A 15,029-nucleotide genomic window follows, 5' to 3' on the forward strand; every position below is an offset into this window, starting at 1 on the left:
ATCATTATTATTACTATTATTGTAAGAGAAGCAACATGGTCTAGTGGATAGAGCACGGGCTTGGGAGTCAGGAGGTCATGGGTTCTAATCCTGCCTCTGCCACTTGTATGTTGTGTGACCTCGGGTAAGTCACTTCACTTCTCTGTGCCTCAGTCCCCTCATCTGTAAAATGGGGATTGAAACTGTGAGCCCCACATGGGACAGGGACTGTGTCCAACCCGATTTGCTTGCAGCTACCCCAGCACTTAGAACAGTGCTTGGCGCATAGGAAGTGTTTAACAAATACCATACTTGTTATTATTATTATTATTAATAACAAATACTGTTAGAAAAAATCAAGCAGTCACTCCTCTCCACCCACACACTCTGACAGCCTTTCACTCCTCTCTGTAGCAGGTGTTGTCCGCCCACTGACACTTCATTCCCCAAGTAGTAGCATCCCCACACCCCACCCAGCCCTTCAGGCACCCCATCGCCAAGACAGAGAGACGTTCCCAGATGGACGATCGTGGTGCCAAGTGAACTAGTGAAGTTGCAGTTGACAGGAGAGCGTTGGATAAAATAATAGTCACTGCAGCTGCTGTCATCATCACTGCCATGGTTACTGTTGCCGTTGGCTAGGCCAACTGGCTGAAATTCCCAGGGGGCGGAATCCGGAAGAGCCAACAGAGATGGGAAACCTTCCACCCAGCAGCTGGGGTATGGGCAGCTATAGTTCCTCTAATACTCTCCTAATAATAATAATAGTAATAGTAATAATAATAGTATTTGTTTAGCGCTTACTTTGTGCCAAGCACTGTTATAAGCGCTGGGGTAGATACGAGGCAATCAGGGTGTCCCACATGGGGCTCACGGTCTTAATCCCTGTTTTACAGATGAGGTAACTGAGACACAGAGAAGTTAAGGACTGGCCCAAAGTCACACAGCTGATAAGTGCTGGAGCCGGGATTAGAACCCACGACCTCTGACTCCCAAGCCCGGGCTCTTTCCACTAAGCCACGCTGCCTCTGCACATGAAGCAAGCGCTTGGTACAGTGCTCTGCACACAGTAAGCGCTCAGTAAATACGATTGAATGAATGAAGCAGTGCGGCTCGGTGGATGGAGTACCGGCCTGAGAGTCAGAAGGGCCTGGGTTCTAAACCCAGCTCTGCAAAAAATGGCTGTTGTGAGAACTTGGGCAAGTCACTTCACTTCCTCTGTGCCTCAGTTGCCTCCTCTGGAAAATGGCAATGATAATAATAATGACGGTATTTGTTAAGCACTTGCTAGGTGCCAAACACTTTTCTAAGCGCTGTGGTAGAAACAAGGTAATCAGGTTGTCCCATGTGGGGCTCACAGTCTTCATCCCCATTTTACTGATGAGGTAACCGAGGCACAGAGAAGTTAAGTGACTTGACCAAAGTCACACAGCTGATCAATGGCGGAGCCAGGATTAGAACCCATGACCTCTGACTCCCAAGCCTGTGCTCTCTCCACTAAGCCACGCTGCTAACTGTGAGCCCCATGAGGGACAGGAACAATGTCCAACATGATTAACTTGTATCCACCCGGTGCTCAGTACAGGGCCTGGCATATGGTAAGTGTTTAAAAAATACCATGATTACTATTATAATTAGTAAGCACTCAATAAATACAATTGATGGATTGGTTGTACGGTTCCAACCTGCTGCTGCTACCACTCATTCATTTATTCATTTAATCCTATTTATTGAGCAGTTACTATGTGCAAATTTACTATGTGCCAATCACTGTACTGAGCACTTGGGAGAAGCAGCATTGCTCAGTGGAAAGAGCCCGGGCTTTGCCGTCAGAGGTCATGGATTCAAATCCCGGCTCTGCCACTTGTCAGCTGTGTGACTTTGGCAAGTCACTTAACTTCTCTGGGCCTCAGTTCCCTCAACTGTAAAAGTGGGATAAAGACTGTGAACCCCCCGTGGGACAACCTGATCACTTTGTAACCTCCCCAGTTCTTAGAACAGTGCTTTGCACATAGTAAGCGTTTAATGAATGCTATCCTTATTATTATTATTATACAGTATAACAATAAACAGACACATTTCCTGCTCACAACAAACTTACAGGCTACTGCTGACACCTATCTATCTCCCCCTCTATCAATCAATCAATCGTATTTATTGAGCGCTTACTGTGTGCAGAGCACTGTACTAAGCGTTTGGGAAGTACAAGTTGGCAACATATAGAGACAGTCCCTACCCAGCAGTGGGCTCACAGTCTAAAAGAGGGAGACAGAGAACAAAACCAAACATACTAACAAAATAAAATAAATAGAATAGGTATGTACAAGTAAAATGAATAAATAAATAAATAGAGTAATAAATATGTACAAACATATATACAGGTGCTGTGGGGAAGGAAAGGAGGTAAGATGGGAGGATGGAGAGGGGGACGAAGGGGAGAGGAAGGAAGGGGCTCAGTCTGGGAAGGCCTCCTGGAGGAGGTGAGCTCTCAGTAGGGCCTTGAATGGAGGAAGAGAGCTAGCTCTAGACTGTAAGCTCATTGTTTGCTGGGAATGTGTCAGTTTCATTATTATGTCATACTCTACCAAGCGCTTATTACAGTGCTCTGCGCATAGTAAGTGCTCAATAAATACAGTTTACTGACTGACCGCCTGACTCCAAGGTGGACTCCCTGCCACAGTCCCTTCAGCTCCTGCAGTGATCGAGGGAGGTTCCTTGCCTCCATTTTCTCGAGAGACTTTAAGCTAAATGTGGACGGGGAACGTATTTATCAGCTCTGTTGTTCTGTACTCTCCCAAGCGCTTAGTACAGTCCTCTGCACACAGTAAGCACGCAATAAATAGCATTGATGATGGTGGTGATGACTAGGACCTTCAGCCAAAGTTCGTGGAGAGAACAGGGGAGGAGATATCATGGTGGCAGTGGTTTCTAGGAGTGTTAGGAGAGGTGATACAGTGGTTGCCATGGTTAGTAGGGAAGACTGAATGATATGCAGTGGTGAAAGGTGCGTAGGAGGAGGATAGCGGATCGAATACAGTGGTGGCAGTGATTCTGGGGAGGATAGGGGAAGTTTGCAAAATGTCTGTCAGAATTCTTCCAGATTTCATATTTATATATCTATTTCTCATCTAGTTAGAGATATGAAGATATATATGGACAAATAATAAATAGTTGTTAACCTGGTTCCAATCAACTGGGGCATAAAATTCCCCATCCTTTTGAATTTAATGCATAATTTCAGGTGTTGAGCATTTGCTCTCTGAAGGAAATGCCTCCACAGAGCCATTAAAGCTATTTTAGTTACACTGGGCTGTGGTTCCAAATTGCAAAACCCAGAATGTTCATTTTTTTTGGTATGCATTCCATTTCTGTTGAAGCTTCTTCTCTGGTTAAAGGTATGATTCTTTTGCAAATATCCTTTCTGTTCCATTTCTGAATCTCTTCATAAGCAGCTTGGTATAGTGGATAGCGCAAAGGGGTGGGAGTCAGAAGATCATGGGTTCTAATCCCGGCTCCACCACCTGTCTGCTGTGTGACCTTGGGCAAGTCATGTCACTTCTCGGTGCCTCATTGACCTCATCTGTAAAATGGGGATGGAGACTGTGAGCCCCGTGTAGGATAGGGACTGTGTCCAACCAGATTTGCTCGTATCCACTGCAGGGCTTAGTACAGTGCCTGGCATGTAATAATAATAATAATGGCATTTATTAGGTGCTTACTACATGTAAAGCACTGTTCTAAGCACTGGGGTGGTTACAAGGTGATCAGATTGTCCCACGGGGGGCTCACAGTCTTCATCCTCATTTTACAGATGAGGTAACTGAGGCACAGAGAAGTTAAGTGACTTGCCCAAAGTCACACAGCTGACAATTGGCGGAGCCGGGAGTTGAACCCATGACCTCTGACTCCAAAGTCCCCGCTCTTTCCACTGAGCCACGCTACATAGAAAGTGCTTAACAAATACCATAATAATAATAATAAGCTATAGAATGTATTTGAATTCTTTAAAAGTACTCAGCAAAGCATGTTTGGTGCACTTTATCTTCTGTGCAAAGAGCAGATTTACAATTTTACTTTCCAAAAATAGAAATGAAACAAACGAGTAAATGTAAAACTGATCCAGTAATCCTTAATACCCTCAGAATGTTCCCTAGGGAGAGCGTTTAGAAAGATGAGCTGAAGCATAAATGCTGACCGGAGGGCTAATCTGCTGTTAAACACTCACAAAGTTTATTACTCCCCCAGGCGACATTCAGATTCCAGGACCTCCCACCAATGTACATGCTTCAGAAATCAGCAAAACATATGTTGTGCTCAGCTGGGAGCCACCTGTTCCCCGTGGCAAGGAGCCATTGATGTATTTCATTGAGAAGGTACCGTGCGGTCTTATTTACTGGTGCCATCCACCCGTAAATGCTCATTCCTAGTCAAATTCAAATCATTTTCAGAGGGGGAAGGAACCCCCAAACAACTGAATTTTCCATTTCGTGGGACTCTGTTCTGGAACGGGAGAAAGGGTAGGCAGGGTTTGGCTAATGTCATCCTCGTTGCAAATCCTGGTTCCAGAATCAAGCGGAGAGGCTGGCTGGTTTGTTTGGCTACAGTGGAAACTGAGCTCCAGCTTCAGGGATGAGATGAAAATCAACTCAGATTTACACTCCCCAAGTGAGCTTCCCGACATTGCCCTTAAATGTTCACACACAATTTTTGGCCCTCAGTAAAACTCTTGTGTAAGTATCAGAAAGTGGAGTTTCTTGCACCGGAATTATATTTGGTCTTTAGGAAATTGGCTGTAGACATTTGTTTTAGGGGCCAAGTACCTCAATAATCCATACAGCGCTATCTTTCTGTGCAGATAATTCCCCTCAAGGTCAATAAGAGATGTGCCAAGAGAGGACTGCAGGAATAATATCCCCATTTTATTTCATTCTTTATTTCCAGATTCTCATTCAATTTGACAGTCACGGATGAAAGTTCAATCTATAGCTAAGATGAATTGAAGCATGCTGGGGGGACAAAAAAACCCATAGAAAACACACCTATGTAACTCAATATTGGTAGCTAAAATAGATTTTGGTTCTTCCCCCAACCCCATTATAGCATACACAGTTAAGCAATCATTTCTGAATTCGACAAAAGCAGAATCGAAGAAGGCTTTGCTTTTTATGCTGTTAAAAAGGTATGTAAGCTAAAAAAAATCCTAAAATGACTTAATGACTTCAATCTCTTAAAAATGCATTTAATTCAGTGCATTACTTCTCAGTGATGTACAGATTGGAAGGGGTTATATTGGGTACAAATCTGTTATTCTAATTCCACTTCATGACTGAATATGTATCTGCTGTGAAAGTCAAAGACAAATCAGCCAGAGCTACTATCTTTCAGAAAATAAATCCTCCCATCGTTTTACTAAGACCACCATTAAACTTATCCAGATTAATATTCTTTTTGTTTGTGTGTCGCACAATTTTAGGGAGAATTTAGATTGGATGGCTGTGACGCTCCTGTGTAATCCCGGAGCACCGAGGCACAGTCCTGTGACAACGTCCATATGGGATTGGTAAACGTACTTAAAACAACTATTAGTTGATCTTTTTCCTTTTCCTCCATGTAGTCGGTAGTCGGAAGTGGAAGCTGGCAAAGGGTTAATTCGCAGGTGGCCGTCAGATCTCCTCGATACGCAGTATTTGATCTCGCAGAAGGAAAATCATACGTATTTCGCGTTTTGGCGGCCAACAAGCACGGGCTCAGTGACCCTTCTGAAATAACATCACCAATTCAGGTCCAGGACAGCATCGGTAAGTTGTTACGTGAAGTAACCGGAACCCGAATGCTAGCAGGATCCGAATAGAGACTATGGATAAACTTCCACGGTGCAGAGTGTGAGCCGCAGGCCGATTTGAGAGGGAGTTCTTCTGACAGAATGCGTTTGCCAAGTATTAACTAGAAGCTTCATTATTATTGCGCTCGGCATTTTTCCGCAGTTTCCATCATCCACTTGGAAACTAATGACTTAACGGATTGCGATAAGGAGCGCTGAAAGATTTGTTTTATTTCAGCCAGGCTGATTTTAAAGAGGGCCTTCCCAGTGCTGTTTTACAAGCCCGGCCATTGGTGATCTATCAGTCCTGCAGCTGGGAAAAAGCTATTTTTAGCCTTTTTCATTTCCCATTGCTATTCGATCTGCTGGCCAGCCTGGAATCTGCACTTCCAAGCACATGTGTCAGAGGTTGGCTATCCCCCAAGCCCTGTGTGGGACAGGGGCTGTGTCCAAACCGATTTGCTTGTAATAATAACAATGATGGCATTTATTAAGCGCTTACTATGTGCAAAGCATTGTTCTAAGCGCTGGGGAGGTTACAAAGAGATCAGGTTGTCCCACGGGGGGCTCACAGTCTTAATCCCCATTTCACAGATAAGGGAACTGAGGCACAGAGAAGTTAAGTGACTTGCCCAAAATCACACAGCTGACAAGTGGCAGAGGCAGGATTCGAACCCATGACCCCTGACTCCAAAGCCCATATTCATTCATTCATTCATTCAATCGTATTTATTGAGCGCTTACTGTATGCAGAGCACTGTACTAAGTGCTTGGGAAGTCCAGGTTGGCAACATATAGAGACGGTCCCTACCCAACAGCGGGCTCACAGTCTAGAAGGGGGAGACAGACAACAAAACAAAACATATAAACCAAATAAAATAAATAGACCCATCTCGGAAGTAGGGTGGCTCAGTGGAAAGAGCCCGGGCTTTGGAGTCATTCATTCATTCATTCATTCATTCATTCATTCAATCCTATTTATTGAGCACTTACTGTGTGCAGAGTATTCTTACAACTGAGCCACGCTTCACTGAATCATGGAGCTTAGAAGAATGCCTGGCCCGTAGTAAGCGCTTAACAAGTACCACAGTTACTCTTCTTATTATTTTGTAGACTATATGAAGAAAATTAAAAACCAAATATTTTCTACTTAGCCGTTCCTTCGGCTCCCGGCCGGATCTCGGCATCGAGAAATACAAAGACATCAGTGGTCGTCCAGTGGGAGAAGCCAAAGCATGAAGAGGCTCTGCTCGGCTATTATATTGATTGTTGCGTGGCAGGGACGAACAAATGGGAACCTTGTATTCATAAACCTATTGATTATAACAGGTAGGTAATTTCATTTGGTTTTTGTTGCGTAGGAGTCTAACTCTCCCAAGCGTGTAGTACAGCTTAATTTCAAAATGTGAAAATGACACGTAGGTTAGGTTGACACTCGTATTGGCTCCATACTGGTTGTATTGTTTCGGTTGTAAATACATTTGATTGTAAGATACATGCAGGCGGGAATTGTGTGCTCTGCACACAGTAAGCACCCAATAAATTCCACTGATTGACTGATAGTAAGACATCATCCTTAGTTTGGTATCTTCTCTTTTCAACTGAACTGCCATGGGAGTGGGTAAGGGAAAGGTTAGGACTCAACTCTATCCTACTCTACTCAGTAGAGTAAAGAAGCAGCATGGCTCAATGGAAAGATCCCGGGCTTTGGAGTCAGAGGTCATGGGTTCAAATCCCCACTCCTCCACTTGTCAGCTGTGTGACTTTGGGCAAATCACTTAACTTCTCTGGGCCTCAGTTACCTCATCTGTAAAATGGGGATTAAGACTGTGAGCCTCCTTGGGACAACCTGATCACCTTGTAACCTCCCCAGTGCTTAGAACGGTGCTTTGCACATAGTAAGCACTTAATAAATGCCATTATTAAATTAATTAAATGAACTGCCCCAGCATTGTATGACAGCCACACTACGAGTCCCAGGACACCCTACAATTTGAAACAAGGCAAGTACTGAAGAAAATACATCCATAGAGTCACGATGAATCAGAAACGACTCGACGGCACCTGATAAGAATAGTAATAATAAAGTACTGAACACACTCCAGGTCATCAGTGAAGTTCAGAAGCTTACATGAGTGAGAGGAGCTATGCAGGATAAACTGGTCAGTTTGATTCTAGGGCAAGCCTAATTTTAGGACCTTGGGGTGTAGTTTTATAAAATTTTCTGGGATTTCCTATAACCATCCAGAAAGATTGTGTTTATACCACAATCAGTTATATTTTACAGGCGACCCTCCATGTATATTTCAAGTTATGACAAACGGCACTTACAACATTCCTAACTTTACTTTCATTCATCCATTCAGTCAGTCGTATTTTTTGAGCACTTACTATATGCAGGGTATTCATTCATTCATTCAATCGTATTTATTGAGTGTTTACTGTGTGCAGAGCACTGTTCTAAGTGCTTGGGAAGTACAAGTTGACAACATATAGAGATGGTCCCTACCCAACAATGGGCTCACAGTCTAGAAGGGGGAGACGGACAACAAAACAAAATATATTAACAAAAAAAAATAAATAGAATAGTAAATATGTACAAGTAAAATAAATAGAGTAATAAATCTGTACAAACATATATACAGGTGCTGTGGGGAGGGGAAGAAGGTAGGGCTGGAGGGATAAGGAGGGGGAGAGGAAGGAGGGGCTCAGTGTGGGAAGGCCTCCTGGAGGAGGTGAGCTCCCAGTAGGGCTTTGAAGGGAGGAAGAGAGCTAGCTTGGCGGTTGTGTGGAGGGAGGCCATTCCAGGCCAGGGGGAGGACATGGGCCGGGGGTCAACGGCGGGACAGGCGAGAACGTGGCCTGGTGAGGAGGTTAGCGGCGGTAGAGGAGCAGAGGGTGTGGACTGGGCTGGAGAAGGAAAAAAGGGAGGTGAAGTAGGAGGGGGTGAGGGGATGGAGAGTCTTGAAGCCGAGAGTGAGGAGTTTCTGCCTGATGTGTAGGTTGACTAGTAGCCACTGGAGATTTTTGAGGAGGGGAGTAACATACCCAGAGCGTTTCTGCACAAAGAGTACTGCACTAAGCACTTGGGAGAGTACAGTATAACATGGTCTGTGCTTAACAAATACCACAATTATTATTATTATTAATGACACAGAGGAGTGAAGGATACAGGCTGAGTGTTAGGGGATTAGCAGGGTCTTTGTCAGTCGTGGAAAGCTGCCAACCTTTTTCCTTTCCTCCTCCCCATCCCCCCCGGCTCTACCTCCTTCCCCTCCCCACAGCACCTGTATATATGTTTGTACAGATTTATTACTCTATTTTACTTGTCCATATTTACTATTCTATTTATTTTATTAGTGATGTGCATCTAGCTTCATTTCTATTTATTTTGATGACGACACCTGTCCACATGTTTTGTTTTGTTGTCTGTCTCCCCATTCTAGGCTGTGAGCCCGTTGTTGGGTAGGGACCATCTCTACATGTTGCCGACTTGTACTTCCCAAGCGCTTAGTACAGTGCTCTGCACAAAGTAAGCGCTCAATAAATACAATTGAATGAATGAGTGAATGAACCTGAACTCATGGGCTTAAGTGGAGAGTGAATTAGACCTTCCATAACTGGATGCTTTTGTATTATTTATAGCTTTTTAAATAAAGGAAATTGGATGCCTGCTATATTCAAGGCACTCAGGAAAATTTAGCTCATTTTAGCCCAAGTGAAATTATATATATTGTATCATTTATAGGCACTTATTTTTATTAAATGTAATTGAAGTGCTTTCTGACTGGGGTACAGGAAAGAGTGGACTCAATGTTGAAAACCAAATGAGCTTCCAAATCATGTTTCTACAGGTTTGTTGTTCATGGTTTAACTACCGGAGAGCAGTACGTCTTCCGCGTTAAGGCTGTGAACGCCGTCGGGACGAGTGAGAATTCACAGGAGTCTGATGTCATAAAAGTCCAGGCTGCCCTCAGTAAGTGGATCACATAATCTTCAGCTCCAACTTTCAGATCTTCCTCGAGTTTTAATTTTGGCCCGAATAAACATTTATGATCCCATTGGGGATATTACTAGATGTGACAAGTGGGATAGAAAATGAACAGAGACGATGCATTCAGGTTGAAAACTCTTATCAATTGGCTAATAATCCTGGAGAACTCCAAGTGAGAAGGGACTATAAGAATAGGTTGTTAAAATGCAAATTAAACTATAAAAAACTATCTTTAGAGTAAGACTATGGTCAAAATCTATAATTTTTGGTTTTAAGTACTAGGATTCCTTGCAAGTTCTGAATTCCCAGTTTGCAACCGTATTCCATGTTATTCTCTCTCCAAGAAAGCTGCATGAATGTAGCTTTACAGAAAGTCCTTTTTTTTTCTAGCTGTTATTTTATATTGCATTCATTTCCCCGAGTCTTGGATTAGAAGTGAATGAAAAACCACGGTTCCAAAACAGCTGTAAGCACATGTTCCAGTAACTGATTTTACTTTTCAGGATAATAGCAGTGTCTTACCCTCTCTTTGCAGTCTTTTGGTCTTTTAGGAATCTCTGTTAATCAGTCAATCAATCAATCGTATTTATTGGGTACTTACCGTGTGCAGAACACAGTACTAAGCACTTGGGAGAGTACAACTCAATAATATACTAGGCACATTCCCTGCCCACAGTGAATTTACAATCTAGAGGGGAGGTAGATATTAATACAAATAAATAAATTACGGATCTATACATAAGTGCTGTGGGGCTAGGGATGGTGGTCGTGAATAAAGGGAGTAATTCAGGGTGACACAAAAGGATATGGGAAGTGAAGAAAGGAAGACTTAATCAGGAAAGGCCTCTTGAAGGAGATGTGCCTTCAATAAGACCTTGAAGGTGGGGAGAGTAATTGTCGATCAGATATGGAATGAGATGGCATTCCGGTAAGAGGAAGGATGTGGGCAAGATGTCAGTGGTGAGATAGACGGGAGCGAGGTACATTGAGTAGGTTGGCATTAAAGGAGTGATGTGCGTGGGCTGGGTTGTAGTAATAATAATAATGATGGTATTTGTTAAGCGCTTACTGTGTGCAAAGCACTGTTCTAAGCGTTCAGGAGGTTACAAGGTGATCAGGTTGCCCCGCAGGAGTCTCACCATTTTAATCCCTATTTTCCAGATGAGGTAACTGAGGCCCAGAGAAGTTAAGTGACTTGCCCAAAGTCACACAGCTGACAGTTGGCAGAGCCGGGATTTGAACCCATGACCTCTGACTCCAAAGCCCGTGCTCTTTCCATTGAGCCACGGTAACAAGGTTAGATAGGAGTGGCAGAGTGATTGAGTGCTTTGAAGCCTTTAGGAAGGGGTTTTTTCTTATTGCAGAGGTGTGGATGGGCAACACATCTAGTTAACTCTGTCACAGTCAGTCAATCTGCAGCATCCATCGCGCACTCACTGGGTGTCAAGAACCGTACTAAGCACTGGAGAGTAAAATACTAGCAAGAATCAGGTTCCCTGATATCAAGAGGCATGTGATGTCTCGGGAGAGACACACAACACAAATTATTTACAGATAGTGAAATCCGGAGGAAGAATCAATACTAAGCAGGAAGCAGCACATCAAGAGGGAAACATCTGAATAAGTACGTGAATGTAAATAAATATAGGGATATTAAATAAGTACAAAAATATAGGTAGGTACCTTCTAGACTGTAAGGTCGTTGAGGTCAGGGAACATGTCTGCCAACTACGGTACACTGTACTCTCCTCCAGCACTTAGTACAGTGCTCTGCACACAGTAAGAGCTCAATAAATACCATCAACTGAGTGATACACGAGTGCTGAGGATGATGGCAATACTGTTGAGGAGAAACTTTCCAGTGTTCAGATTTTCCACTGGTAAAACAGTCTCCCAGTAGTTACATGAAGATGGTCTATGTACAGTGCAAATTATCATTAATGATGGAAAATGATGGTTAGAATGGATAGTCTCTCTTCTTCAATAGCAGAATATCACACTAAAAGAAACAGTAATTGAATTGGTCAAATTGCCATCTCAGTAATCCTTAAAACAGTGTTTCTAATTACTAGTGCAATATTACTGGAGTTAGAAAAGTGGCACTGCCAAGATGCTAGAAACTTGAGGAAAAGGACTGAAAAATTGACCTGGTGTTGTTTGTGCAGCTTTCTTCTCTCCACATTCATTCATTCATTCATTCATTCATTCATTCATTCAATCGTATTTATTGAGTGCTTACTGTGTGCAGAGTACTGTACTAAGTGCTTGGGAAATACAAGTCGGAAACATATAGAGACGGACCCTACCCAACAACGGGCTCACAGTCTAGAAGGGGGAGACAGACAACAAAACAAAACATGTAGACAGGTGTCAAAACCATCAGAATAAATAGAATTATAGCTATATGCACATCACTAACAAAATAGAGTAGTAAATATGTAGAAGTAAAATAGAGTAATAAATCTGTATAAATATATAAAAGTGCTCTGGGGAGGGGAAGGAGGTAGGGCGGGAAGGGGATGGGGAGAAGGAGAGGAAAATGAGGGCTCAGTTTGGGAAGGCCTCCTGGAGGAGGTGAGCTCTCACTAGGGTTTTGAAGGGAAGAAGAGAGCTAGCTTGGCAGATGTGTGGAGGGAGGGCATTCCAGGCCAGGGGAATGCCCAGTGCTTGGAACATGGAAGGTGCTTAATAAATGCCATCATTATTATTGTGAGCAAGTACTCTTGGGAGTAGGCTTATGAAAAGGGGGTAAGCAGAGGGGCAGAGACAGAAAGAGAACAGAAAATGAGGGACAGAAAGAAAGTGAGATGGGGGTAGGGAGGAAGGGAGAGAGAGAGAGAGAGAGAAAGAGGAGGTGGAAATCAGGGCAATGTTTTGGGAAAGGGTGGTTGGCAAATAAGAGGAGAAAGAGGAAAATTGTTTAGGCCAATACCATTTTGTGATATTTGTGCTGCTGCTTGGAGTCCTAAGACCACCAGAGGAAGCAGTAATGGCAGCAGCAGAACAATAATAATAAATGTGGTATTTGTTAAAAGCTTGCTATGTGCCAAGCACTCTACTTGGGACATTGGAGAAGCAGCATGGCTTAGTGGATAGAGCATGGGCCTGGAATTTAGGAAGACCTAGATTTTAATCCCACCTCTGCCACATGTCTCCTCTGTCATCTTGGACAAGTCATTTAAATTCTCTGGACCTCACAGTTTCTTCATCGGTAAAATGGGGATTAAGAGTATGAGCATCATTTGGGACAGGGACTGTGTCCAACCTGATTAACTTGTATCTACCCCAGTGCTTAGAACAGTGCTTGACACATAGTAAGCGCTTAACAAATACCACATTTATTATTATTATTGTTGCTAAGTGCTAGGGTGGCTACAAGCTAATCAGCTCAACACAGTCCCTGTTCCGCATGGGATTCACAGTCTGAGAGGGAGGAAACTGAGGGGTAGAGAAATTAATTGACTTGCCCAAGGTCACACAGATGGTTGATAGCAGGGGCAGGATTAGAACCCTGTTCTACTGACTTTCACAATTCAGAATCACCTACTTCAACTACTTAGTCTCTCCGGTGCTGCTGTCACTACCACCACCAAGTGGAAAAATCCATACAACTTTGCTCAATGAAATGGACGCATTTGGAGTCCTCAAGAGTGGCTTACAGAAACCCATTCATCATCATCATCATCATCAATCGTATTTATTGAGCGCTTACTATGTGCAGAGCACTGTACTAAGCGCTTGGGAAGTACAAATTGGCAGCATGTAGAGACAGTCCCTACCCAACAGTGGGCTCACAGTCTAAAAGGGGGAGACAGAGAACAAAACCAAACATACTAACAAAATAAAATAAATAGAATAGATATGTACAAGTAAAATAAATAAATAAATAGGGTAATAAATATGTATATATATATATATACAGGTGTTGTGGGGAAGGGAAGGAGGTAAGATGGGGGGGATGGAGAGGGGGACGAGGGGGAGAGGAAATCAATCAACTTTAATCATTAAGCGCTTACTGTGTGCAAAGCACCAAACTAAGTGCTTGGGAGAATACAATAGAGCGGAGTTGGTAGATACATTCCCTGCCCAAAACAAGCTTATGGTCTAGAGAGGGAGACGGGCATTGGAGAAGCAGCGTGGCTCAGTGGAGAAAGCCCGGGCTTTGGAGTCAGAGACCATGGGTTCAAATCCCGGCTCTGCCAGTTGTCAGCTGTGTGACTTTGGGCATGTCACTTCATTCATTCATTCATTCAATTGTATTTATTGAGCGCTTACTGAGTGCAGAGCACTGTACTAAGCGCTTGGGAAGTACAAGTCGGCAACATCTAGAGACGGTCCCTACCCAACAGTGGACTCACAGTCTAGAAGGGGGAGACAGAGAACAAAACAAAACATATTAACAAAATAAAATAAATAGAATAAATATGTACAAATAGAGTAATAAATATGTACAAACACATATACAGGTGCTGTGGGGAGAGGAAGGAGGTAAGGCGGGGGGGATGGGGAGGGGTATTAGGGGGAGAGGAAGGAGGGGCCTGTGCCTCAGTGACCTCATCTGGAAAATGGGGATTAAAATTGCGAGCCCCCCATGGGACAACCTGATCACCTTGTAACCTCCCCACGCTTAGAACAGTGCTTTGCAAATAGTAAGCACTTAATAAATGCCATTATTATTATTATTATTAATATAAACAAATAAATTACGGATATGTGGATAGGTGCTGTGGTACTGAGGGAGGAGTGAATAAAGGGAGCAAATGCAAGTGCAAAGGCAATGCAGAAGAGAATGGGAGATATTCTTAACTCACCGGAAACTCCCATACACTGATCTGGAAGGTCAATATGACTGGAGAGCTGTTTGCCACGACTGCCATTTTATTAACGGATGTTTCTTAGAAACGTGAGCTCCGATTATACTTAGGTGAATCAGCAGCAAAAATGGAATGACTCTTTGATCACTGATCATTCTCCTAATCTTCTTTCTATGCTTCTCATGAGGCAGAACTCGTTAAAATATTGCCATTGCATTTAAGCAATTTCTGGTAAGTCACTGCCAAGATTCTTGCAACTCATTGTCTAACTGGAATGAAAATAGATTCGACGCTCATTTAATCAGGGTAATGGAGTAAATCCAGGGCCTGGATTATCCGGAGTTACCGATAATGGACTGAATATGCAAATCAGGAACCACTACATAACCCTTAACATTCTGGCTAAGTGGCAAGTCCTTGG

General features: G+C 43.2%; 1 protein-coding gene across 1 annotated transcript in view; it reads left to right on the top strand.

Moving 5' to 3' along the window:
• The window catches only part of MYOM2 (myomesin 2), a 110,014-nt gene that overhangs the window by 46,790 nt on the left and 48,195 nt on the right, over positions 1-15,029 (top strand). Inside the window, exons 14-17 of the mRNA XM_038740308.1 lie at positions 4,225-4,352; positions 5,594-5,777; positions 6,955-7,129; positions 9,655-9,776. Coding sequence (XP_038596236.1) covers positions 4,225-4,352; positions 5,594-5,777; positions 6,955-7,129; positions 9,655-9,776 — 609 coding nt within the window. The remainder of the gene's footprint in view (positions 1-4,224; positions 4,353-5,593; positions 5,778-6,954; positions 7,130-9,654; positions 9,777-15,029) is intronic.

Source organism: Tachyglossus aculeatus, chromosome X1, assembly GCF_015852505.1.
Source record: "Tachyglossus aculeatus isolate mTacAcu1 chromosome X1, mTacAcu1.pri, whole genome shotgun sequence".
NCBI lineage: Eukaryota > Metazoa > Chordata > Mammalia > Monotremata > Tachyglossidae > Tachyglossus > Tachyglossus aculeatus.